The 27,634-nt window shown below is 36.0% G+C and overlaps 1 protein-coding gene across 1 annotated transcript in view; it reads right to left on the reverse strand.

The window, feature by feature from the left end:
• Positions 1 to 21,376, reverse strand: part of KLHL4 (kelch like family member 4) — a 45,922-nt gene extending 24,546 nt beyond the window's left edge. Inside the window, exon 1 of the mRNA XM_069811519.1 lies at positions 20,555 to 21,376. Within this exon, the coding sequence (XP_069667620.1) occupies positions 20,555 to 20,976 (422 nt within the window). The 5' untranslated portion in view covers positions 20,977 to 21,376. The remainder of the gene's footprint in view (positions 1 to 20,554) is intronic.
• Positions 21,377 to 27,634: the final 6,258 nt, after the last annotated feature.

Raw genomic sequence — 27,634 nt, forward strand, 5'->3', positions numbered from 1 at the left:
AGTTGTCAGAAGTCATCTTGACTTTTGGATGACTTCTGACACTATTTCACATGACATTTTCAAAATTGAGCTAGGATGACATGTTTTAAGTGTAACAAATACAAGAGATATGAATAACTGGTATAGCTACACTTGAAATGTAGCAGGGATTCACTTACAAAGGCAGAAGATGTTCGGAATGCATTCCAGGCAAAATCTGCCTCTGATGCTGCTCCATATTTTTATTACAGATAAGCCTCTGATAGAAGCGGGGTTTAATTGTTACATCAATATATGATAGCAAGTCACAAACTTTTTGGGAATAGAGTTTAAATTCAGAGAGCCACCTTTGTCCTTGTCATTGAACTTTAGGCAAATTTTTACTTTTCAAAGACCTGCTCACACTTGTGTATGAGTAATTACCTGAATGAAGCACAGGCTAAGAAATGACAGTTGAGGTAACAGCTAGATTATACTGGACCCCAAACAAGCTGTGACTCAAAGATGATGTTGTGGAGGTAAAATTTCACACTTTCTTTGGTTGGGACAATTGATGTGATGAGTTTTGTGATTCATTCCAGGCCTACAATTCTTTAAATTTCTAAATTATGTTAAAATTAATTTTCTGTCTTTATAAAGTACTCTTCATTAATCAGCACGGCACTCTTCATTAATCAGTATATAAAGGATAAATTCAATTTTCCTCATTATTTAATTGGAACATGATAAAACATAAATGCCGTTTATTTGCCATGTCCTTTTTAAAACTCAGTATGTTCTTAAAGGGCCTCATTAAGTGTGTCTATGGCCAAAAACCAGAAAGTAAACCTGATAAGGAAGCTTAGAAGCATGATACTGCATGAAAACCAGGTGATGAAAAGCAGTATTTTAATTTTGTTGTTCTTGATAAGGCTGTTATTTATATTGTTATGGTGACTACTTCTCTTTTGGATATTTGTCGAATGTACCTATTTAACCTGCTATAATATTTGTGAAATTCAGTTTAATCAAGTAACAGTTCAGTTATAAGTGTCACTCACAGACTTTGATTTTGGATCACCTTACCTCCGCACTGTAAATCATACCAGCCATCAGCAGCAAACTGGATACCAGTTAGAGACATCAGGCATCCTAAGGACTTTATCATAGCTGAAAGCACCAATGTGACTTCAGCTCTGTGGTGCACTGTGTGTGCTTTAGCAGCGACAAGGCTTGAGACAAAACTGCAACTTCATCAATTTGGTTTGTTTGTGCAGCAATATTTACAATGCAACTCATCATTTTTCTTTCTTTCATTTGTTTCTGCTTATTCAAGAAAACTGCAGTCAACCCCCCCATGGGCAGACTCTCTCTTATGCAGCTGTTTGAGCCCTGACCCTCTGTCTGTTGGGCAGTGTCGGGGGGTTGGAGATTGAGAGATGCTGGTTTTCAACACAAAATCATAGGACCGTAGCAACTGTTAGAGATAAACCACATCAGTTGGCTGAGAAATAAGAAAAATATTTCAGTTAGGAAGCCATTTCTGAACAAAGGTAAAATAATGATAAAGTCGATGCACACGTACTGACTGCTTGCTGATATAAATATACCACATCAGTAACTGTCCCAACCTCAGCCTTTAATTTTCTAGGGTGATTGCCCTTTTTATTATTTATTCTTTGTAAATATAACAGTTAAAGACTTTGTTGAAGTTTTTAGGGTATGGGTAAAAAACTTGGATCCAAAAGAGTATGGAAAATTGTATTATATGTTGATGACTGCTGAGGTAGTAACATTAACATGAGGTAGTAACAATGACAGAAAAAGATGTAGCAAAGAAATAAGCAATTGAAATATATAATTATTTAAGTTAATGGAGAGACTGCTGACTTCTAACCTATCTAAATTGAAAGTTCATACTGACAATTCCTTTAGAACTTGGAGCTCTTGAAACTGCCTGGTTTAATGATTTTTTATTGCTAGTGTTAGCATAAACCTGCCACTTTTCTCAGTTGGCATTAGTTAAAATAACTCTCCATTTGGGATTACAAGTATAAGTGTGCATATCATTAAACACAGGAGCTTCAACGTATCACTGAAAGTACTATAGCTGTTTTGAGTTTTGTTCTTCCCCCCCAGACATGATAATATACAGATGAATGCCATTATGATTCATATCAGGATGAATTTGGGTTATGATATTTTGAATTCTCCTATGAATAGAAAGCATGTATTTGGAGGGGTAATTCCACTGGAAAATAGAGGCTGCAACCAAACCACAGAGCCCCGGGGCACCGTACAGCCCTTTATGCTTTATGTCAGCTGTGGCCACATCATGATTTCATGTTACAGAGAGGGGTAGAGCCAAACACTGTCCCCAGGAAGCTGTTTTCCTTTGGAAATTGCGTATTTATTTTTTTAACAGAGGAGGTTAATTTAAAATTATTTTTCAGGCTCACTGCAGTGCAGATTGTTCTTATTAGCATCTGTACTCCCTCAGTTGTTGATCTTTTGCTACTGGGAAAACAGTTTGTTGAAAGCTTCATGCATTCCTTTATTGGCATCTTGTGTCTACAGTAGAGTTCCATGCTCGCAATTTGCTTTATACAGATAGTTAAGAAATGGGATATTCCTATGCACATAGAAAGTAGTTTCTGTAATCTATTACTGTGTAAAAGCACAGTAAGATCTGGTCCAGATCTTCTTTGGTCTCACTATAGTACTACGCGAATTGTTTTTGTTTATCTGCTGAAGACAAACATTTTAAAATTTCACTGTTACATAAATGCCTATTCAAGAGTCACCATCTATGGGATTTTGTTGCTGAGTTCTGGGGCTGAGTTTTGAAAATTGCTCAGCAATTTATTGCAGATCCATTCACAAATTTCAAGTGACATTAAAATTAGGAGTCAGCTGGCCTTCACTTCTCATAAGTCAGAAGGATAGGTTGGGAAAGGCTGTGGAGCAAGTCTTATCGGCCTCGGGGGCTTTGCGTGCAGCGCCCCACACTGCCTTCCCAAAAGGCCTTGGGGTTGTCGTGCAGCTCCACCGGGAGCAAGATCCCCAGCTCTGAGGTAGCTGCCCAAAGTGCAATATTCATAGGCTGAACAAAGAGGTTTATAGTGAGCCAGTTTAAGTTGTTTAATTCACTAAAAGGACTGTAGGAGCAAAAATGAGCAAAACTTTCTTCTGAAATATGATGGCCATTGGGTTACTCAGTATAACTAGGGACTTTATCACAGTGACCTGCCAGTGTTAAAATTTGTAATATAGTAGGAGTTTTCAATTTAAATAATGATTCCCTTCCTGATTCAGACTAATCTGAATGTGAAATTTTACTATAAACTTTATAATGACATGACTTAACACTTCTTTCCATAGCGTGAGATACTTTCTCAAAACTTGGATCTCTAGCAATATCTAATCAGTCTGGAGAGCAAACTGCCTGTACGTCCATGAGTGTTTTATTATAATGGATATATGTCTATATTCAATGATGAAGTGAGTGTCTCAGAGAAATAATTTAAAATAATGCCATCCTAAATCACCATTCAAGAACATTATACTCCAGGAGAATTAACACTGTATTCATTTACATTATGTAATAGAGAATAATAACTAAGTGAAACATTTCAGGTAAAAAGACAGGAGTATGTATATTACCATCTTAAAATTCACCTTTGTTCTGATAATGCCAAATGTAGTGGGGGCTACTTATCTCAAACACCCACGTGCCTTTTTTTCTCAAATCATAAACAATGCTTGAGTTTACTTTTTACTTTTTGTTTGCATGTATATAAAAGCTATCATCTTACTATTCATAGACAGAAAGTTTCAAAGTAGGTATGTTGAGATTACAACTGCTGAAAATTAGTTTAGAATTGATCAGATGTAAAGTCTGCATGTCGTTCCTTTATAACTACCTTGATAACTACACAAGGTTAAGCAAATGCCATATAAGGATAAGGAATTATGAAAATTGAATCTTGCTCTGTAACTATGGTTCATCAGTAATAAAATCAATTTCCATACACTCATATCCATAGATGTTTTTGAACTAACTTAAAAGTTTGATTAGAAAATACTAGGTTAAATGCTGATGTAGGAAGCAGCAACTTCATAGAAACCGAAGACACTAGCCATGATGTTGTTTACACTAGTGATGATTAGGACCTGTAGCTATAATTTATTATAGCAACCTTATAAAAAGGCTATCCTTTTCTCTGAACCAGCATGTTTAACCATTAATGTGCTGATTTAGCCATTTCTTGCAGAAGGAAGTATTTCCCTGCATGGTAATATTGCATGTCTGGCATGGTGGATATTGCTGTATAACTCATTTTTAAACAACATTATATTTTAATTAACATTCATTTTTTCCTAAGACAAATGAGAAAATCAATACTAAGTCATTGTACATTGACATTTACAATGCAAGATGTGATATAATCTAAACTATGAGGAATACTTCATTTTCTTAATTAACACAGACTCCAACTGTACAAGAAGCATTCTGCAGTCATCACTGCAATGCACGATGTCTAATCTAATGCTTCTATTACACAATTATGTTGGAGGGAAATTAAAAGTCATGAAGGAGAAGTTCAGTGCGGCTGACTACTTCTTGCTCAACTTTGTTGTAGCTAGTTGATAATATTGTTAGATAACTTAATGGCCTCTTCTAAAGAACAAAAAATGATGTGACCAGAAGGCATGATATGGCACTATCTCAAGCTGTCAAAATGTACAAAATGAAAAGTAATGACTAAATGCTGGACATGACCTTGTGGCATTTTTATTTAGAAGACATACAAAACAAAATACAAGCCGACTGCAAAAAAAAATGTTTTAAATCCAACCATAACTATTGCCAGATGAAACTAATTAAGTCCATGTTTCTTATGTCATTAAGCACCTTTCAGAAAAACTCCTGATGGGAGAGATTGTGGGGAAGAAGACCTGCTTTATGCTATCCCCTTTCACTGTTGTTGGCAAAAGTGGAACAAAACAGATATTGGGAGATACAAGTATAAGAAAAAAAATGAATGTGAAGTGGTTCCATCTCCAGTGAACACAATTTTGAAAAGCCAGAGTGTAACAGTCTCAATAGCAACTATCTTTGCCCCTATCATTTTGAGCTTTGCAGCTAATCAGATATGGATACTGCTGTGAGATTTAAGATGTCTTGATTTATGAAAACTCAGACCACTACCATAACACATTAACACATGCTTCTCCCTTCTTTTTTTGTACTTCATCAAATGCAAAAGGACTCTATTCTTGAGCTTGCCATGACCAGTTCATTTTTTGCATCTTTTTCTTTTCTACTTTTATCTGTTTAGATTTTAACTAAGCAATAACAAGACTTGTGTTTCACTTAAATGGGAAAACGTGATAATCCCCACTTCAGCTGAAGGCACCGCTTTAAATTTCATTTCACTATACATGATACTTCCCCAGTCATGTAAAAATCTACAGGTTTCTTCCAAAATATCTCCTCACCTGATTCAGCTGATCTGCTGGATACCTCATTCAAGGCTAAACACTACTGCAATGGAAAAAAAAAATGTGTGATTTTTAACTTATATAGCCAGCGTGCCCTGTCATAATTACAGATTTATTAGAAAAGAGTGAGAGACAATGTATATAAAGGTATGGTCAGCCTCTCAGGTAGAAAGCACACTTGAGAGAGAGACTGAAGTTTTCTATTCTATAAGGTTTTGCTAGCTACATAATTTTATCTGTGGCTAATTCCCCCCATTTCTTAATTGTGTAATTATACCCTGAGAGTGTTTCCCTCTGTTATAGCCAAGTATTTCTATGTGTTCATAGGTACAGATATCCTGATAACAAAGTATTCTCCAGCTAGTTGTTATCTTCTGGTTTTCTGTGTCAGAAAACATAGCTCAAACCTAGGTCTAGAAAGGTATTAAAATAACTTAACCTGCTGTATTCATATCTGGCTCAATTGAGTGGATTTTCTTTCAAGTCAGTACAATAAAACCAGCATACTCTGAATACCCTTCTACATATACTGGAAGGAATTGTTAATGTTACAAGTTATGTAGACTATTGTGCTTTACCTCCTGCTCTTAGCCTTGGTCACTGACTTTCACTTGTTTAATATCTGAGAAATATCTTAGTATTCATTATTAAATGCATTTTTTCTAATGTCAGAAATTAATGTCCACTGAACATCTAGTATGCTTGCTCAGAAAAGTAGGGGTTTGAGACAGCAACTTACAATAATTGCTTATTGAGGAAACCTCTAGGCAGGAGTCCCTAGCATCTTTGTAAGATAGAAAGAGAATTGTACAACCTTTACAGATAGGGTATTAGGTCTACTTTTATTTGACAGTATCAAGTGTATTTAACACTATTTCTGACAACATGTCTTGAGAAAACCTGTACTCTTGATGCCGTTATGACTTGGCATTTATCCTGGCAGATAATAGTGATAACTGACTGCTCCAACAAGCCAGGGTCTGTGTCAACATCAGTTTGCTGTAATTGAATTGGAATAAAAACATGAAACCTAAATAAAAGTAGTATATGAAATCAAAAGAAAAATTAAAAAAGGCTGACAAGTAAAAGTGGAACTGATAGGAACTGCGAAAAGTATTGCTTATAGTATTATGACAGATTTTTTCCTGGAGTGCCTGTACTATTCACCATTCTAGGCTGGAGGGAGGCAAAATAACATTATAATGTGATCTTACAAAAAATAACAGAGCAATTTTATCACATTTATTCAATAAAATATGTATTACAACTTTTGCTGAGGTTGTAATATAACAATAACTAAACGAAGTATGTGATAATATGCTATCATATCTAATTTTGACAGAAAAAACAAATCTTTCCTTAGATTTGTTTTCTGCCTCCTGAAGAAGGAATTGATTATTTAGGTTGCTTGCAATCTGTATTGTTTCAGGTAAAATATGCTACAAGATATGCCTTAAGACTGTTCACCAGGTTATGTAGTCTCCATCCTTAGAGGTTTTCAAGACCAGACTGGATAAACACAGAACAACCTGGGCTGATCTCACAGCTCACCCTGCTTTGAGCAGGGATGGGGCTAGAGACCTCCTCAGATCCCTTCCAACCCAAATTATCCTGTGATCTTATGAGCCTATGACTCCTGGTAATTTAAAAAACTGGAAAGAAGTAATAATATACTTAATGAGGCTTTGAATTGGAGAGTAAAAAGGCTTTAAGTAGATTAATGTAAACACTTATCTGTTACCATCCAAATGTTTTAAGGTTGTTGTGAAAGCATTGATGCTCCCCTCTCTGGTAATTATTATGATCTAGCTTCTCTTTTGGGAAGTTGCTCAGTTTCTCACACACTTTTCTCTTATGCCTGTAGAAAACTGCTATTAGTTGTTTAATCTTTGTGCAGTACCATAACACACATTCTATTGTGTTCCTACTGACTGTATTTCCACCAGTGAGAGGATCAAATGAGAGCTAATCAAATACTTCAAGGGTAGGTCAGCCTTTCCCGCTCACCTTTTGCTAGACACTGTCTGCTGAACACCTCTTTATTGATAAAAATGATGTTCCCTCCAAATTCAATGTGAAATTTGATGTATTAAATAGAACAGGCAAAGCTGAAACTATATTTGTGTTACTACTGGGGTCTTACCTTTCTATCTTGCCAGGAGTGTACAGATCACCTTAATATATTACAAGTCTTTCCTCCAAATAATCTATGTTAGCAATTGGTTTTGCATTTGAGAGAGAGTATTTGGGGTATAGGAAAACTGAAAAGACCTCAGAAACAGTTTATAGAATAAAAAAGTAACAGATGAGAAAGTTAGGAGTCTAGAAATCAGAAATTTCACATTTCAGCTATGTTATTCTCCAAAATTATTTTAAAATATGGTTATGACTGAAAGCTACTTATTAGAAAAGGTAAAAAATTGTGGGTTTTACCATCAATTGATTTATGAAATGTCACAGCATTAGCCAGTAAAAGTGAAATAACAGCCTTTTCACTTAATGGCTTGACATATGGGGAACAACAAAGGATGTTTTAGAAACTGTAGAGACTTAAAAGAAAACAACTTGTGAAAATTCAAAGATGAGCTATCAACCTGATATAGTGTTTAAAATATATAAGGAAATAATTCCAGATGAAGAATTAAAGCTCAGTAGCTTGCTAGTAAACGTATCAGAGCTTTATTGCTCCACTGAACAGACCAAACTGTCCCTCCAGTCCTGACTTTGTTCTTTTACTAACTGTGTTAAGTTCAAGTTCAAATTCACTGTAACACTAAGTGAAAAAGTGTAAGGAAACTTTAAACAGCTAACTAGTAACTGAGCTACTTACTAAACGAGGAAGTAAGAGGCACATATGAGCTCTACTGGTTTGTGGCATCCCATGGGAGCTTCATGCTGAGCAATTTTATTGGCATCTTGTAACACCAAGCCACTCTAAATTTCTTTTATGGATGAATTTAGGATCCTTTAAGTGAATGAAAAAAACAAACTAAGACAAAAAATTAGTCCTGACTTACAACCTTGTTCCTTTTTGTGCTTTTCTCACTGCTTCATCGTGTTCTGATTGAACAGTCTGGCTCCTGCATGATCATAATGCTGTAACTTCCCAGTAAGCTCTCTTACGCTGCTTGTAAATCCGCTATGACAAGATATATCAAGACACTGAGTTGGCTGTACTGCTGGATGATTTTACTAGGTCAAGCATCTCAGACAGAAAGAGCAAAAGTCCATCTGAAGCCACTGTACTAGCATGTGGGGTGCGGGGGGGCGTGGGGGAAGTAATGGCATAGGAGGGAATTTCTGGCTTTACATGTAGCTTTCTGTAAACTGAATGACCAGCCAGATAGACTGGAGGCAATCTTCTGTGAATATCCTCTGTGAGACAGTCATGAAAATCATGACTCAGAACAAGCATTTTAACCTTTAAATGCTTTTTACAAAGCATTGTTCTAAAAGATATTTATGTATGTTTGGTTTAAAACTCTTGATATAGTCATAGTTCAGTGTTTACATATGTTTTGAATTATACTTCATGACCCAGAAAAGCACAAAATGCTCCAGTGTATTGGACAAAATAGAGAACTTTCTGCAGAAAGCTGTAGTTGTGATGTCCAAAATAACTGATCGTTTTCATTACTCCAATTAAATTACTTTGTAGCAAATTTCTGCCTCTTTCCTACCTAGTCTAAACCTATTGTGGTAGTGCAAAGACCCTACAAATCTCTAACCTACTCTCTCTTTCTTTTTCTTACATTACCCTCTGATATGTGAGTAACAGTATAGTTTACAAATAGGCAATAGTGGCAAGTTCGGGTTCTACAGTTATTAATGTTTGGTTAGATCAGTATATATCCATTATAAACACAATTTCAAACTGTAGAACACCAAATTTTTTGTTCAGAGTATGTCTTTATTCTCTTTTTCATTAGCAAGTATCTTTTGGGTTTATTGAGTAAATGAAAGTCAAGTGCCCTTAATAGCACATTATGGGGTGCCTTCAACATTACATCCATAGATGGGCTTAATTTTTAGCTTTCTAAAATATGTTTTCTTAAAAAAACTTTTTCTGTTTCTTTTTTATTATTATTTTGTTGAGGAGGGTTCAAACTACAAATCATTGTTAAATCGTAAGTAAAACTTCAAGGCCTTAGAAGTTTAGTACTCAAAATACTGGTTCCTGGATTACCATATGGTCCAATAATAAAACCTCAAAAGCTGGTTCCTGAGCTTGCAGCATAGTCGGTAAGACTGGTTATATACCTATTATGTGACTGCAGGTAGACATGTCCCCAAAATGTGATTTCGCATGTGTTTGCAGGTCCATCGTGCACAGAGCTTACAATTCACATACCTGAATTCATGAATTGTTTTAATGCAATTTTGGAGTACCTTACTTGGATAGACAGTGAGAATGCATTCACTTTGTAGCGGGATCCGAAAGTGCACCAAGTGTGGATAATGGCATACAGTAATAATATGCCATTCCCAAATTATAAACAAGATCTCTTAAATCTAAGAGACTGATATATAGCAAATTTTGAAAAAGTAATTCTTTCTCAATAATTCAAATCCTATGTTTTCTAAATTTATAGAGCTGTTGCTCTCCGACAAAGAAAAGAAAAGGCAGCACACGTTTTCGTGCTCAGTGGCGTGCTCAGGGTTTGGGCTTTCGTGCCCACCCAGCAGAGAGGCAGGTACGTCTCTGAGCACGGCAGACTGCAGCCGCCTTCCAGGCTGTCACCTACCTGGGCACTGAAGACATAAAGGGAGAACGCAGAGCACTGTGGCAGTAAAGCCTGCATGGAGCAGGTTATATGATACGTTTTGGCAAGTCACATCTGCCCTAGGGTCAAAAGGGTGGGCCAGAAATGGTGTCACCAGAGCTGGTCTTTCCCCCTGCATTTTCACTACATATATGGCAAAGGCAAATCTTTTGCTCTAAATAGACGATTATCTAAAACATGAACACAAATGGATCAAAACTGAAGGTAATATTTGAACAACTATCCTCAGGCTGGAAACAGAGGGTTTAAATTACAAAGCTTTTGATTTATCACCATGGTCATGGCAGAAATGGAAAGATCTAACTTCCGCCAAATACACAGAACTTGACTAAGGTAAAATTACAGAGATATTTATGTCTGCATGTGTGTATATGTGCATCTCTGTTTCCTCACATTCTGAAGCATTCTGAAATGGTATGACATGGAGACACAGAGCTTTCCTGAGCATCTGTGCTAAATGAACACTGTAAAAGCAGTTTCCCTAGCAACGCAAACCATATGTAATAGCTTAAAATAGCTTTTCTCCAACTCCTAGGATTTCTTAGTGGTTTGCTCACAATTTCCATTTAAATCAAGGTATATTTGCCCAGTTCAAAAGGTTCTTCATTTTCTCAACTTCTATTAAAATGAGCAGGCTTTGAAAATGCTCATTTCTTGCAAGAATGCCTCCCTTCCTCTTGACTTCTAATTTCAGGTAAACTGAAGCATAGCAAATGGTGACAGTGGCTGTCCACTTTTTCAAATGTATTCCTTTTGTTTGCTGTTTAAAACATTTTATTGTAAATATAGTGGTAGTCTCTACTGCTTATTGTAACAGGAAACTTCTAGTTAAAGTCATGGACTTTGATTTTTTTTGTGTTATTATTACCATGAGAAGATAAACTGTGCAACTATATAGTATAATGCATCAGCCATAATGTACATGCATTCCACTTTGCATTTTAGTAGCAGTTTGCAGGCAAATTCTGATGTTTGAAAACACTGATCTGTTCTTATTGTGTCCCTAGGAAAATGCTATCTTTAACATGTGTAAATCGTGATACCAAGAGGCTAAGTGATTTCTCTGAGTTTATATAAGAAGCAAGAAACAAATCTGAGACATAACCCACAGATATTGATTTTCAGATCCTAATACAACTAGTCATAAATTCATACATTTTAAAAGTTAGAAGCTGGCTGAGAAAGCTTGAATTTGATTAAATCAAATGTTAATATACAGGTAAGATATTTAGATTCTTGTCCAAAGACTTTCAACTGAAGAAAGAACCAGGTATCAGACATTGCTTTCTTTTCCAATAAATATGTTTGTTTAGCCTAAATGGGTTTTAGCTGAGAAAACAATGAAGCAAACTTTTAATCATGTACTCTTCATGGGCTGTTACATTTCTAAATAAGGCAGCCTCGTGCAGCTGTAGAACACAGCATGAGAATACAGTGCCGATTTCCTGACAAAACATTTTTAAACTATAGTCACTTAGATACCATATCATGTGTTTCAACCTCAAATGAAGTAATGGCTATAAGGTAGGGTGTTCTTTTAAATACTTTTAGTTATCCTTGTTACCTGTGAGCAGTGGACAGACTTTTAGTGAAATATCCTGACTTATGGTATGGAAATGGAAACAGTTACTCGAATGAAGTGAAAGATGTTTTATGCTAATAATTATTGGACAGGCAGAATTGTTGCAAAGAGCCAGGCTCTAAGTTTTTGTTCTATCTATTTTAATTAGCTTCCAATTGAGTTTTGACTATTAAGGATTTGCTTAGAAAAGGAGGGAAGGGGGTGGACTGGGAGAAGGTTTTCTGTCAGAGCTGTGTGGGAAGTTCTCGTGTGAGCGTATCATCTGATGGTAGAGTCACTGAGATGGAGTCTGATTTTACAGAGGAAGAAATTTTGTTATAGCTTTGTGTTAGAGATTAATTTTTAGGTTTATTTCCTACACTTACCTTAAGTTCTTTTGGTGAATCCCAACAGTACTTCAGCTGCATTTTTGTATTCATTTAGCCTGCATACCTACAGGTATGCTATACACAAGCCATATTCTTTATCTTTTCACCTGATATAGTTATTCTTTAAATGTAGTATCATTATTTTATTCTAGCAGAATGAAAGGAGCTAAACTAAATTGGTATATATTGGGCTAACTTAGCTGTTTGACTATAACAAACAAATCCATTTCTTTAAATGTGAAAGATTTTAGTAATGTTCCTCATTACGATATTTCAAATAGTTCAAGGCGAACAATTCAGCCACAAAACAACAGTGAAAATAAATTGTTCATTTCTTTCAGAATGTTGTCTAGCTGTATCTTTCAAATCAGGCAAACTCTCTCCCCCTTTTCCAAGAATGCTTCAAGAACCATACGATTTCCTGTTGATCTTACCGTTGCATATGCTCAGTATGTCTGTAAAAACTGCTCTGCATTGGTTGCATGTGTTTAATCATCTCCTTAACTTTTTCTGGAGACATTAAGAAGTGATTTTAAGAACAATAATAACTCTTTAAAAAGTAATTTAACAGCTGTCTTTGCTGAGAGCAAGCTGTATGGAGTGGAAATGAGAAGATAATTGAATCATAAAGAAATTGTTTTGAAATGAATAGAATTGTCCTAGATTCTTAAATTACTATTAAATGGTATTTTTTCCCCTTGCCTGTAATAATTCATCTTTGAAAGCTAAGCATGTTAAGAGTAAGCCTGTAAAATAGTGTGTGTTTTAAGTCATATTATTTCTCATCATAGCCTTCTTGGTGGGGCGTGTGGGGACTTGATGACATCCAGAGGTCCTTTTCAGCTTAAATTATTCTATGATTCTATTTATGTAGCTATGAAAAAAAAGTCTTTTGCATAAATATTCACTCCTTCCACAGGCTAAGTATAAAACTAATTTCAAAATACAAGCCTACTTCTTCTTTCATTTTTTAATAATTGTTTCAAACCACTTTAATTTCACGTACATTTTGTCTTTTCAAGTTCCTCATAAGGTATCATAATAGAAGGAGAACATAGGAATAAAATCTGCTGAGGATGCCTTTGAGACATATTGATTCTAATGTCTGTACCAAGACCTCTTGTATGAGGCAACAGGATTTGTTTAGTCAGAATGACTTCATTGGTTACTGTTCATTACGTTCGCGTGTTGGCTGAAAAGTCCTATCCCTCCTTGTGAATTATCAGCTTCTGGGAAAAAGGTAATTCTCCTTTTAGATTTTAATCCTGCATCAGATGACACTTACTATAACTTCACAAATTTTCTACACTTAGAAAACATTAGATATCAAAGGAAAATTTTCTTGGTTACTCTCACCTATCATTTTTCAACTAGTTGTGAGTGAATTTCCATAAAATGTTATTAAAATTCAGCTTAATGTCACTAATTATCTCATGTGCTACCTGAGCCATTGTTGAGTTCATAAGTAAAACTAAAGTAATCTCTGGCACTAGCGGATGCAGCATCTCAATGATGCCAATGGGGTGTACATAAACCATCATTGACAATGTCCCCCTCGCTCCCCTGCCGCAAACTGCTCTTCCACTGCACTGAAGCATTGAAAGGCCATGTGAGCCGTGGAGATCTCCACTTCTGAGAGGAGATGAACTACAATATCTTAAATAACCCATTTCAAATGTCTCCAATTTCAAATTCATATTTTGACCTTTAGTTAAAGGCCATCATTAGAAGACAATTAGTTTTTGCTTGTCCCTGAGGTAGCAATAAAGCACTTTGGTTTTCCATAGCAGACTGGCATAAAATCATCTTTTTAAAATACACTGCTGAAGTATCTATTAAATTGTTATAAGCATTAAAGAAATCACAAAATTCCCCGCAAGACAGAAAGATAATTTATTTTCCTAGCTCTTAGTTCTTGCCAAATTCTGCAGTGTAAAAGTAATTTCATTATTATTTCTAAGCATTTAGAAATAAAAGAGAAAACTAACGGTCAGCAAAAATTTGTCAAGAATAACATGTCAAAATAAACTGAAGTCCTTCATGAATAGGTTGTAGAAGGCATTATGGAGAACAGAAAAGAAGTAGTAGTCATTTATATTTTGGACATGAGAATATTATTTGACACTGTCGCATATCAGATACTTCTGGTTGAACCTAGTACTACTGTTTGGAGTAAACCATTATAGAACAGGTGCAAAACTGGTTTGAAATCATACTTTTAAAGTAATTATCAATGGTTCACTGATAAATGGGAAGCTAAATCAAACTGGGTTCCTAAGGAACTTTCCACTGAAGTTCCACTATGACTTTTCCTAAATTTTCTAAATTACCTGGACAAAGGAGGAAATAAAGGGAAAGCTTTGGTAGGAACTTTACTACAATTGAAGATCATGCCAAGCTGAGAAGATCTGCAAGTATATTGGAGCATAGGATCAGAATTGAATATTAAATCAGTAAATTGGACACATTAAATAGGATCAGAACTGAATATTAACTCAGAAATTCGGAGACTTTTTCTGATAAACATGAGATGGAATTTATTTGTGCAAAATACTATATTTAGGAACAAATAACTGCAAAAATGTACAGATGGTTAGGGAACAGGTCTTTGGTACAGGGTCAGGAGTTTCATGTGAATCACAAGCCAGGCATGAGCAATAGCACCATGTTGTTGACAAAAAACCCACTGAGCAGGATATTCAAACAGATTTTTAGTCAGAATGACATGTAAGTAATCCTGCCCTCTACACTAGAATTGTCAGATTTTAACCAGAACATATCCAGATCTGACCACAGTACTGCAAGTGCAGACAGACATGCTGAGGAAGTCAGGAGAGCAGTGGAAATTATCATAGTTGTCTAGCGTAGGACTTCTGAAAAAAGATTCTTCTGCAAGAATTGCAGCTCTTCAGACTTATAGCAATTTTCAAATATATAAACAAATGCTCTAAAGAACAATAGTGTGGATACAAGAGAAAGGGGAAAATATGCTATCTATATCCATGGGGGAAAGATCAAGGAAATAATGAGCTTAAGTTGTGCTACAGATAACCAAGGAAGCACCTAAATATAGTTGATCCAACTTTGTCATAGAAGGATTGACATGCCGTCTGACTAGATGCCCAGTATTCTTTATTATGTTTGCAAACATTTTATTTGTTAAAGTTAAGATTTTTGAAAGCTTTTTTTTCAAAATGTTGGAAGTTCAGTGACAATAAAATTGGAGCACTTCTTATGTTTTCATTTAAAAATAAAGGCTGCTGCTACGTGAGATTAGGAATAGTCATTTCTAAGCTTTTACCCTTGGCATCAGAGATGGTTCACAAAACTCAATTCTTACTCATGAGGGGAAAATAGTGTCATGATGTACTACTCTGAATGCAATGCTTTATCATCAACTCTGCAAAGGACATGTTGCAGTCCTTCCCTTTACTAGAGGCATTGTCATTCATTATCAGTCATTCTTATGAACCAGTGGTAGGACTCTGCTTATTTGGATACCCAGAACTGTACTTTTAATGTAAAAAACCCTCTCAATCTGGTTTGACCAGTGGTTTCTAGAATAATTCTACGTTCCATTTTCACCAGGAAAATTATCACCTGTTTTCTTTTTTTGGAAATGATCTTTTGTATTGGAAAATTAAGCAGACATCATTTCAGTGAGTATCTGTTACAAACTTTAGAGGACATGATGCATGTGTAGTGTAATGGCTCTCCCCAGAAAAGTGCTCAGCAGAAGAAAACATGACAGCATGTGTCCTTGGTCTGTGCCACATTAGCTAACCAAAAAAATGGCATCGTGTGTGCAAGAAAATGCAGTCAGGCACTGCCCACTGATTCATTCATTTCTACCTGTCCAGTATTTTCTGGGATAATGCAACAATTAAAGGGGTATTTTTATCTTGTGGTACCTTTATTTCACACTGGAATGTGAGCCAAGGCTGTTAGCCACTACTGGAAATAAAAATAGAACTCCAGGAGAAACACCCTCATATAGGGGATAACATCTGAAATAGTTATGTACATGTATGTGTGCGTATATGTAAGAGATAGTAATGGAAATGGTCTGTTAGCTATTTCCATGTGGCTGACAAAAAAAAAGGGGGCCAATTAGATGAGTTTTCATGTCTTAAGATGAAGGATCAAAATAACCAAACATCATAAATAGTCACTACAGAAAATACATTGCCTCAATTAGGAGGATACTCCTCCCAAATATCTGTTTCCATGTACATTAGTACTGACTGCTTGGATTATGACATCAAAAGATTCTATTAAAATTAATTAGAAGTATATTTTGTCTCATATGGGAAATTAGAAAGCATGTATCTTTAGCAAAACTCAGGTTTTTCAACCAAACTATAGTTTGTCAGCATTTTTTCAGCCATATAATTAGAAAAAATGCATGAGAGAAAAATGATGAATGGATCCTGCATTCATTGTTGAAATCTAACTGCCTTTGGGCAACTAGGAGAAGAGGTACACACGTACTTTACCAGCACACATGGTCTTCAATAGTATACTTATAGAATCATAATATATCTCCTAGCAATCATACATAAATTGATGTGGCAATGTAGCATAATATTATTAAATACTAGGCATAATGCTCATATTGAAAGGTTAATACAGTCATGCCTGTGAGTCCAAACTTTATCAAGTGAAATAATCAAGGTAATTCAATATCATGGATTCTTCTTATTTGGAGTTATCAGTGCTTTTTTAGTTTGTGTGTGCACAAGCGTGTGTTCACGTGTTGCACGCAAGAGCAAAGGTTTTGTCGACTCTCAAACAAAATCTAGCAATCAAATCTTCCCAGTTTTTGCTTCAAGGTCTCCCTGACGGAGGAACCTGAACCTCAAAAGATTCCAGGCAGTTAGAGTAGATCAGATGAACATCAGCTAGCTAAAGTGCACAAAAATCCACAACTATGCTTTCTGAAACCAGATGAATTCAGTTTATTTACCATGCATTCTTTCAGAGCTCACATAAGCTCCTACTTTAAGCCAAGTCTAAAATCTTTGAAGGTTTTTGCCCTTTGTTTGCACAGCCATACTTTGCAGGTTTAGCTTTCTGACCATCCCAGCAATACCGTAATATTTTATAGTGGGAAATACAGTGTACAAATGAACAAAATATCTTGGTATCTATTCACGTTTTAGCTAGTTTCTCTGTTTTTCACCTGTGAAAAGTCCCAATCCTCTTTCAAGGAGCAGATTGGTGATAATCAGACTAGGTCAATTAAATGTGTATTGTCCACTGTTCAGCTTTTTTCAAAACTATAGATGCAACTTCCATAAGGATCTTATAACAGGTCAAGGCCCATCATTTTAGATGCTTCTAGAAGATTGTTTGATACCTGTTGAGTGTGTTCCCTTAGAAACACTGGATAAGACAGTCCCCAGGCATGCTGGGAGGCTTTAATTAACCTTGTGCCAATAAGCAATTTATTTATCTGTTATGCATCTAGCATTTATTGGTTGGTCACATCTTAACTGGCTACTGTTACTACAAAACTAATGAGTTTTGGTCACTTAAGCCCTCATTTACTTTGTCCGTCATTTGCCATGCGATATCATTCAGGAACAAGCCTGTAGGTCAGAAAGGTTTCTTTAGGTCTTGCGCTATTTAATTTGGGTACAGGATTACCAAAAATTATTGAAGAAAGCAGAAGCAAGTGTATTGATGATAGTATATTCAAAATGGAACTGTTTGGAACTTTCTTATTTACCTTTCCTCCTCAATAAACAAGCCTTATTTCATCAATCCCCAGAGTGCTATATCTGTATCACTGAAAGCATTAAGTCCTGAGGTTTCTAGAGAAACACATCTCAAGTTTTTCTGAAGAAACTGAGAATATTGATTTCATGTTTCCAAAGCTTTTTCATAGGAAGCATTAAGCTGCTAGTAGAAATTGCTTTCATAGTCTGCTCAAGATTGAGGTATTGGCCTCATTTTCTGTCCTTTTCTACTATTTTCAATGGCCAAGTGACATGTAGCAGTGTCCTGCTTTAGAGTCCAGCTAAAAATGGGACTTCTACAGGCAGAGGTAAACCTGCTGGATTAGAGAAAACCACTCTGAAGATACGATTCCTTTTCGGGAATAAAAGGCAAATTTGTATGAGATTGTCTTTGGTGTCCTCAGGTATGAATGGGAAAGAGCATATGGCTGCAAATATTGTATAGTTCCTTATGCAGTGGCTTTAATAGTGTAGGAAGAGGGACTCGGGATCCTGCAAATGCCTGATTTTTCAGATGTGTTAGTTACTAGCAGATCTCATTGATTACAATTGATCGTGACTATTTGGAACTTCTAAAGAAAAAGGAGGCCCAAAATGATTTAAAGGGATGATTTCAAAGGCATAAGATGAGGCGTTGTTCTGAAGAGATGAAAATATATCCAGCAACTAGATATAGGTAGATATAGATATAAGGCTACTTCTCTTTATTTCTTCTTCTCAGTATTTCATTTCTGCCCAATCAATTCATATATTAATTTGTGTGTGGCCTATGCTGGATGCGATAGGGGAAGAGAACAGTGGTTTACTTAATGATTTCTGTTGGTATATATTTAAGAAATTTGAGCTATGTTAAGCTGGTTTTAATGATTGACTTTATCGTCTTGAAATAAAATTTTAGAGAAACTCATAGTCAGGATTCACTTTCTAAACAATTTCTTACAAATTCAGCCTTTTAAGGTGTATGTTAAGATAGGTTTTAGCCTACAACATGCATAAAAAGCTTTTACTGATAACTTTACAGAAAATACACTTACTTGAATATAACAATAATTTATAAGATATATACATTCCTAAAACTTTTCTAAAAGCTGCAAACTTAAACAGCTCAAGAGAAGAACTTATATTTGAATGAATATGAAGGCACAAAACTTCATGAGGTCTTAGCAGAAAGTTTATATATAGCTGGAGAAAATGTCACATCTTATTTTAGAAGACAGTGGCTTATAACTTCCAAACTGAATTGATTATATTTTTTTTACCTTCTTCACCTGGAATAAAATCTTACTTTGATTATTCAGTGTTCCTTATTTTTCTTCAAATTAAATTGATTTTCCTTCTAAGGTGTGCCTAAAATTACTTTTTCTTCCCCCCTCGCAGGAGATTTGTAATCATTCCAAATGTTATACTAAGAGTATGCTTCCTACACATCACAGTGTAATACACAGTATTACAAACTAGTACACTAGTAAACATACAGAACTACCACATTCCTACTTTACTGATTTTATTCTGTAATGATTTTATGCAGTACATATTGACTACTAGTACTGTCTTCAAAATGACAATTTGGAATGCATTTTTTTTTTCTGTTCAGTCTGCAGATGTTCCCTACAGCAGCTGTAAAACGTGAAAAATAATAACTCTGCTAAAAATACACAAACTGTCAACTTTGGTTTTACTGAGAGAAACTATAACTTCAAGTAAGATAGATTTGTATTTAAATACAATGCAAGAAATGTAAATAGCTGCCAAAGAGTGATGGTAATCTCATTAAATGGTGCAAATAATCATGTTATAAATGCATAATTTGAGTCCAAGGTGGGGTAAAAGTGGGGTAAAATTGTTGCTGTATAAACTAATCATGCTGACATCAATTTTGAAAAACAACCCCATAAAAAATTAAAAGGCATGCTCTAATCAAATAACTGGTATTAATATTTTCTTCCCTGTATTAACATCTTAAAAATAGCTCTTCCTTTGTGCTTATACCTTTAAGGTCTCACAGCTGTAGTGTTTTTTCACCTGACCTTGCAGAAAGTATTTGTCTTAGTATATTAAGCTGTGAAAGTAATGTGATTTCAAATAAACCCTTAAAAAAAGAAAGTAATGATGCTTCCTTTCCACTTAGTTCAAGGTTAATTATACTTGTCAAGAAGGCAATAAAAAACAGCAGTGAGAAATTTGACAGATCGATGGCAACCACACAGACTGTGCACCTCCAGCAGTTCCCATTTGTCAAAGTTGCACCCATTGATAAAGTCAGAATGAGGACAATATTTCAGAAGGCTCATTTTTTCATTGCACTTAAAGATAATAAATGAAGACAAAAAAATTAATATGCTGTAAACTGTAATAGAGAAAATTTGACAAACTGGCAGATTTTATTTTTATGGAATAGTTATGGAATGATGTATCTTAAGCAAAGATCAAAATTTCATGACAACGTTCCTGTTCTTTTTTTTAATGTGAACGTGTTCCTATTCCCTTGAGTGTGGGTGTGCACATATATGAAGTGAGACTAATTCAGTAAGGAATTCTGGTTAAAAACAAAGACAGTTTTAGGGAATAACTTGGATAGAAGTATGGCTTTCTAAGTGCAGACTTTAAAACTCCTACCTCTCTGCAGATTCATCTGAATTTTCTTCTGTGATCATCTGCAACTCCTGTGGGGTTTTACTTGAATCTTCTTTGACACAGTTTTCCTCTGTGCTTGTTTTGGGAATATCCTCATTTGATCGAAGCTGTTCTATGAGATTTTGTTGATGCCAGGTTTGAATAGATCGGTGGTGCACTGGGGTTGGACCTGGCACGGGTGCCAGTATATTGTGGTGGACAGGACTGCTGTTTTTCTTCAGCCCATTTCTGTCCCGAGAGTGGTTCTTCAACCTGTTCTGAACCGGTGTCCCTCTGTGCTCATATCCTTCCTGCTGATGGCAGCCCCCCGTGCCTGTGGAGCCTTGCGAGGGGTGACTGAACCACCTCCAGCGGAGCCTCAGGATCTGCTTCACATCAAACTCTTTCTTTCCAGATACTGACATTTTTTTCAGGGGGAAAAAAAAAAAAAAAAAAGACAAAAGCCTATTCTTTTAGAAAGGAAATGGATTCTTTGTTATCTCTTGTGTTTCAACTCCTCTTCTTAAGAAAAGACAACAAAAGAACAAATACCGGTAGCTTTCTCCCTCTCTCTTCTGATTAATATACTGCAAGCTCTTCAAGCCGATGCTAAGCTGCTACTAACTGTATAGGTGGGAATCCATACTGACAGGATGATGAGGTCAGACCTTAAACAAGTAAATCAGCTTAGCACAGGAAAGCAGCAACCATAACACTACCCAGCTGCTAGGCTTACACACTCACAGCACTATAGCACAGCTCTCTAATATATAACCTAGCCTCACATGATCCTAAGGGATCCTAAGCTGCAACTTAAGATGCAGGAAAGCACATACAAATAAAGTGACAAGACTTTCTATCTCACGAGGTTTTCCACCAAGCCTGCTAATAAGCAATGCTGCATTGCACAGAAGATTTATAGAGCATTCTTTTACAGTCTTCTTACGCAGATTTTGGTAACGATTCACTGTGAAACTATCCTGCAGTTCATGTGTTTCCTTAAGGGGGTTTCATTTGTTTATCTTGCTGTGTAAAATTCCTACAAATGGCCTCAGTGTGGTAGCACTTACCTAAAGGAAAGAGGCAGCATTCGAATACATCGTGCAGAACTGTATGTATTTTCTTACCTACAGATAGATTTCTCGATATAATTACAGAGGTATGAGAACAGAGGGAGGGAGCTCATGAAAATCGGAGATGTGCTCCCTGAATGACTGTATCTGTGGAAAACACACTGTTTCCTGGCTAAGTGCCTGTGTAAACACCCTCTGCCATCCTGCTCTTAATTTCTCACGGACAGTGAAACAAGTATGATTATTTTTTTAGAAAACACCTTTCTTTTGATAGTGTACAATGTAACATGTTTTCAGCAAATTTAATGGATGCTATATATTCATTCCCATACATTCGTGAATAGGGCAGGGCTGTGTGAACTCTTCCCCATGTGTTCTGAAATAACGTACACAGGATGTTTTCACATGCAAATTGAAAATAATGAAATGAACTGGATTTTTTTCTTATGTCATATTCTCCATGGTTTGCTACTGATGGTCTATACAACAGTAAGCAGTGTGCAGAAATAAAAAAAGCTGTAACGCAGAGTCAGTAAACCAGGATAAAGGAGGGTACCCCTCTCCAGCACATCTTCTTATGACTCCTCTTCAGACCTTCCCATGTTAACTTCGTTTTTCTCTGTCTGTGCTGTGATTTTTTCTTCTTTTTTTCCTAAACTCTGCTGATGGGATGTTGAACCTTCAAACACTAAAATCTGCTTTCTTTTCTTCTTTGGTGCCATATGATGCAAACAGAGAAATGTGAAGTAGCGTTTTGAGAAAAAAAAGCAAAATGAGAGGATAGGGCTAAGGAATCATCCTTCATGCTGGGCTGTCAAGCTCCTGTCCTGTTCATGGTATTCAAGGAAATGAAATGCAGTATCATGGACTGGATGCATGTGAGAGAAATTACAGGACAAGTGAAGACCAGTAAAATAGTTGGAAGATATTGTACTATTTAGATACACAGAGGGAAGGAAAAGACTTTGTACAAAAGAAAACCTATGAGAAAGAGTTGGCCACAAAAGGCAGAAAGGAAGAAGCTGAGGAAAGATATTTGACAGACCTAGCCAATGCATATTTGTTGCTGTATAGAACACTGAGGCTGAGCTACTGCAATAAAATGTACGTCAGCATGGGATTTTGATAGTAGGGTAAATGTCTATGATAGACAGAACGAGAAAAAAATGGTTGCAGATAAGAATCCTTTCTTATATGAAAAAATTAGCTATTTGTGGGAGCTAAAATACAAGCCTCAGCAAGCCTTCTGCAGTGCTTTGGCATAATTGCTCCCATCACTGACCCCAGCCCTCTGCTAGGGGCTACTGCTCTCACAGCAGTCGTCAGAGCTCGCATGTGCCTTGGCTGCTTCAGTTAAAAGTCACAACTGAACATCCAGCAAAGGCTGGCTTACGCTCAGACACCAGGCTCTGGGTCTCAGCAGCTCTGATGCAAGAACCAGTCTGCTCTGCCGCTGTTCTTCCCAGCGCTGCGATTTACACAACAGCAAAGAATACCACATTGTCACATACAGACATCCCAAACCGCTGCAGCTCCCCTATAGAAGTAATACTCTATTTAACAATAATTCATTAAGACGAACTGTGTTCTGTAATATTTACTTGAGAGTGAAATGAAAGAAGGATATCTCTGTTAGAACATCAGGCTGTAAGTGTTCTTAAAGGAACGTGTTTTTCAAATACTTCATTTCATGTGTTATAGGAATGAATAGAAACTGGAAAACTTGTTCAACTTGTAAGAAGTTATATTAAGAAGAAGGTATATAAAGGCCTGTTTGTGAGTTTAATAGAGGGTTTCAATTTAAGGTCGTTGAGAATATAAGCTAATAAAGAAGCTGCTCCGAAGGTTCAGGGATTTTAAAGAATTTATAGGGAGTGAATGGATAAATGAAAATGCTGGCCATTGAGTAAGAGAGATTATTATATGTCCAGCAGTCAGTGTAAGAGGTTTTCACACTTTAATGATGACCTTTTATAACAATCTGAAATTTTCTGGAGACACAAATATTTCAGGTATTTTTTCTTGCACTACAATAATTAAATAATACTTAATTCAATGGTTTTTAGTGTTTCAATTTCAGCCTACACACCTATGGATGTTATTCTTTTCAATTTCATAAAAGTAATGAGACTTAGTGCTATCTATGTATATTCCGCAGGATTACCTACATGGTAATCTGAGATATATTTTAAGGAGGGAGTCTCGATATATCAAGTTAATAAAATTATTTATGATAAAATCTTGTAGAGGTGAACAGAGAACATGGTTTCTTGCTACTGTCTTAATCAGGTCATTGAGCTATCTCAGCGGCTCTGTCAGTTCCTCTTAGCAACAGCTCTGATACATTTAATCCATATTTTTTCACCACGTCATAAAGCTTCTGTTGGTTTCCTTTCCTTAAATCCCTTTTGCATAAGTTGTCCTTTACTCCAAGTTATCATCAAAAGCATATTCCTTGAATTTCACTTGAGAGTGTACAAACAGTACTTCTGTTTGTGAATTACTTTGTTTCCTACTAACTCAGTACTTGTTTTGGCAGATGTAAAGTGTATCTAGCTAAGATTAAGATAGTAAGACTGGACGCCTGCTGAAGAGTCTGTCTTGCTCAAAAAGTCAGCTTGAGTCAGCACAGAATATGTTCCAGGTAGGGCATAAGTAGATTATTTTTCACATAGCTTGTTACCATTCTGGCTAAAATTTCGATGTGCTGTACTAGGACATTATAAGTGATTTGATAATCCAAAACTTGAGGCCTGAAATGATTAGAAGCAGGTATGTGGCATAAAGCTGCACCATGTTTATACATATATATGCCATATACCTGATCATTTAGATCTTGTTTCTGGTGAGAAAACTAGGTTCCCTTCAAACTGAATGCAATGTGAGTGCTTACTTCTTGAATGATTTCTTTATAAATCTGTAACGTATTTTTAGGTGTATCTTTGACTGTGTTCAAACTTCTAAATGTGAAAAGATATCAGATTTTTCTGTTATTACTACTCCTAATTTAATTTAAGAGCTAATTTAATATGCTTGGTCTCATTTAAATAAATATACACCATAACAGCATTATTTTTTCCCCTCACAGTTGGAAATCTCCAAAGAACAGGATTTTCTAGGGCTACGGCAAGTCTAGCCAGGGCTACCAAGAGGGTTTGGCAGCTGGAGCATATGATGGATGAGGGGAGGCTGCTAGAATATGATTTGTTCAACCTTATGAAGAAAAGGCTCAGGGGCATCTTATTGCTGTCTTCAGGTACCTGATGGGAGAGTACAGAGAAGACAGAGCCAGGCTGTTTTAGAGGTGCCCAGTGACAGGACTAGAGGCAACAGGCACGTGTTGGTACATGCGAAAATCTGCTTAGATATAATACCCGTGGGTATAATAAATACCCATGGGGGTGATCAAGCAGGTGGGAAAAGATTGCCAAGAGAGGCTGTGGCATCTCCTTCCTCAGAGGAAGTGAGATCCCAAAAGGACTTGGTCCTGTGTAACCGCTCTGGACTTGCTTTGAGCAGGTGGTCAGACTAGATGAGGTCCCTTCCAACCTGTTATTCTGTGACTGTGTGACATGCTAGGGAGTGTTTGAGATGTTCCTCTAATGCCTACAGCAGAGCTAAGTAAAACTAATGCGGTTGGCAGTTATGAGAAAGAGGTACATTTCTAGATGTTTTGGTAGCAAAACAGCTAAGTTGTGCAGTTGTGGAGGATTTCTAACTGTTCATCCTATAGGAAGCTTGCTAGTAGTTTGAGGAAAAAGAAGCCTTTATTCTCTGAAAAACCTCTATTTGAGTCAATGGGCAGGAGCTTTTGAGGAAGACCTTTGACCAAGTTAGGAAATAGCACTAAATATGATGGTAGACTGGCATCTAGCAGGAAATTCGGCATCATTTTAAAGGGTTTGTATAAACATGTTGAACTTCCAGATAATTTGAAAGATATGTATTAATAGTAAGAGTCTAAATAGGTGTTTATAATAATTTTAAGTTTACAAGTGTAAATACCCAATACAACATTTGAATTACCAAATTATAAAATTACTTTTGTCATAAACTACAAGACAAAATCGAGATTTTTCTTTCTGTCACAAACCATGTTTTTAATAGGTTTGAAAGATGACTTTTACCTACAGCTGCTTCCCATGTTCATCTGCCACCAAAATGCCTTATAGAAACAAGTTTTCTGATGCATTTCAAAATGTCCAGATTTTCTAGTTAATAACTTAGTAATTTTTTTTTTTTTGAGAATTTAAGCAAGTGGAATATATTTATGCAGTTATGTAATGTTTATTCTCCTTTCAAAAGAGACATAGTAAATAATTTCTTATTCTTTTTCTGTTTGCCCTGAGCTGGTAGTACAGTGCATGTATGAAAAGCCTATTAGAAAAATCTCTCTCTGTTCCCACAAGCCTAGCAAAGAATAATAAAATGGAATCATCTAACTTTCTTGTAGAGTAATTCAAGAAAGATACCATTTGCAGACTCGGAAGCCAGGAGTATCCCAAGGACTAGGTTACTAGTAAGAGCTAATGAAGTAGATCTTTGCTAGATGTGAGGCAGACCAGAAAAAATGAAATTTTATTAGATAATAGTCAAGGATAGCTTTGGACCAGAGGTCTTCAGTGCCAAGCTCACTGACACAAATAGGAAAAATCTGCGTATGCTGAACGAGACAGTCAAAAAAGCAAGCTAAGCACAGAAAGTTAAGAATGTTTTCTCATATTTTTCAAGGTATTTGATGTCTATTCTGACATTACATTTTTTAGAAAGTCAAGTTAATTACAAGCTTGTATCAATACTGTATACTCTACAGGGCTTACATTTGGGGAAAACATCATAATAAGATCTACATATGTACAGATTGTTGATAACTAAATAAAATCCTGTGTAAAAAATCTGTACACTCTCTACCCAAACACTGTATTCTACAGGGTCTTCACAGTTTGTGTACTCAGCCTGTGTACTTACACTGCACATGAGACCAGATAAAGCAAACAAGAAGTTGAATATTTTTATTACACTGTTTTGAAAATAGTGCTTCAAGAGAGCTCCCATTAGTCCATCCTTTGTAAAAGAGATATTCCAGGAAACATCTGCATAGCACAGCGCCAGCATTATCAGAAGTCAAAGTTAAATGGAAAGGAACATGACTAAACCAAAAACAAATAGCTATATTTAAAATCTGCAGGAAAGTTCAACTTTCTTTTAAAAGAAAACTTTGAATCCCAGCAAATGCAAATCAGTTGAAGACAATCAGTTACATTAGATACTTTCTACTAAAGGAGGCAGTAGAGATGATCCACTTAAGGGGAAGTGTTGACACATTTAAACGCAATTGCTTCCTCAAATAACTGGAAACTGTACTACAGATTGCAACCCACCTACAAAGACGTATGCCAAAATTGGAAAAAGTCACAGCATTTCTACAAGATCCAAGGAAAAAGAACGTGAGAAGTAGTATAAGTAATTCTGATTAAGATCTTGCTAAACAGGAAGAACATTGTCACCCTCAAAATGAAACCAGAATATTAGAGTGAAAAAAGAAATAGCAAATATCCACTTTACAGCCAACTGGGAAGGATTTGCCATGAACAAGGACTTGAAAGTGATGACGCTAGTGCAGCAAAAGTAAGCTCAAACACATGACTTTAAAAGAAACTCCTGTCACAGGTAAAGAACAAGATATAAAATAATGGAAAAAATGTTGATAGATGCAAAGAAGTATAAAAATATTTCATAATGATTTTTATAAAATTTAGTAAAATTTCAGATTTTTTTTATTTTTCAAACTGTTGTGCTCAAGAAAAGCCAACTGTTACAGTAGTTATTTCATCACCTACTGGTAAAACCAAGGACCACAATACAACATTGTAAAATGGAAGAGGTAGAAAAACTTAAGAATTTATTAAGAGTGTGGAACTTAGCCTTTTATCATACTTGTTCTTCTGCTGCGTACAAAAATATTAAATCAGTTGCCTGAGATAACAAGCCTTTTCAACCCACCAAAATA

The sequence above is a fragment of the Haliaeetus albicilla genome, chromosome 23 (genome assembly GCF_947461875.1).
Source record: "Haliaeetus albicilla chromosome 23, bHalAlb1.1, whole genome shotgun sequence".
NCBI classification, from domain to species: Eukaryota; Metazoa; Chordata; class Aves; order Accipitriformes; family Accipitridae; genus Haliaeetus; species Haliaeetus albicilla.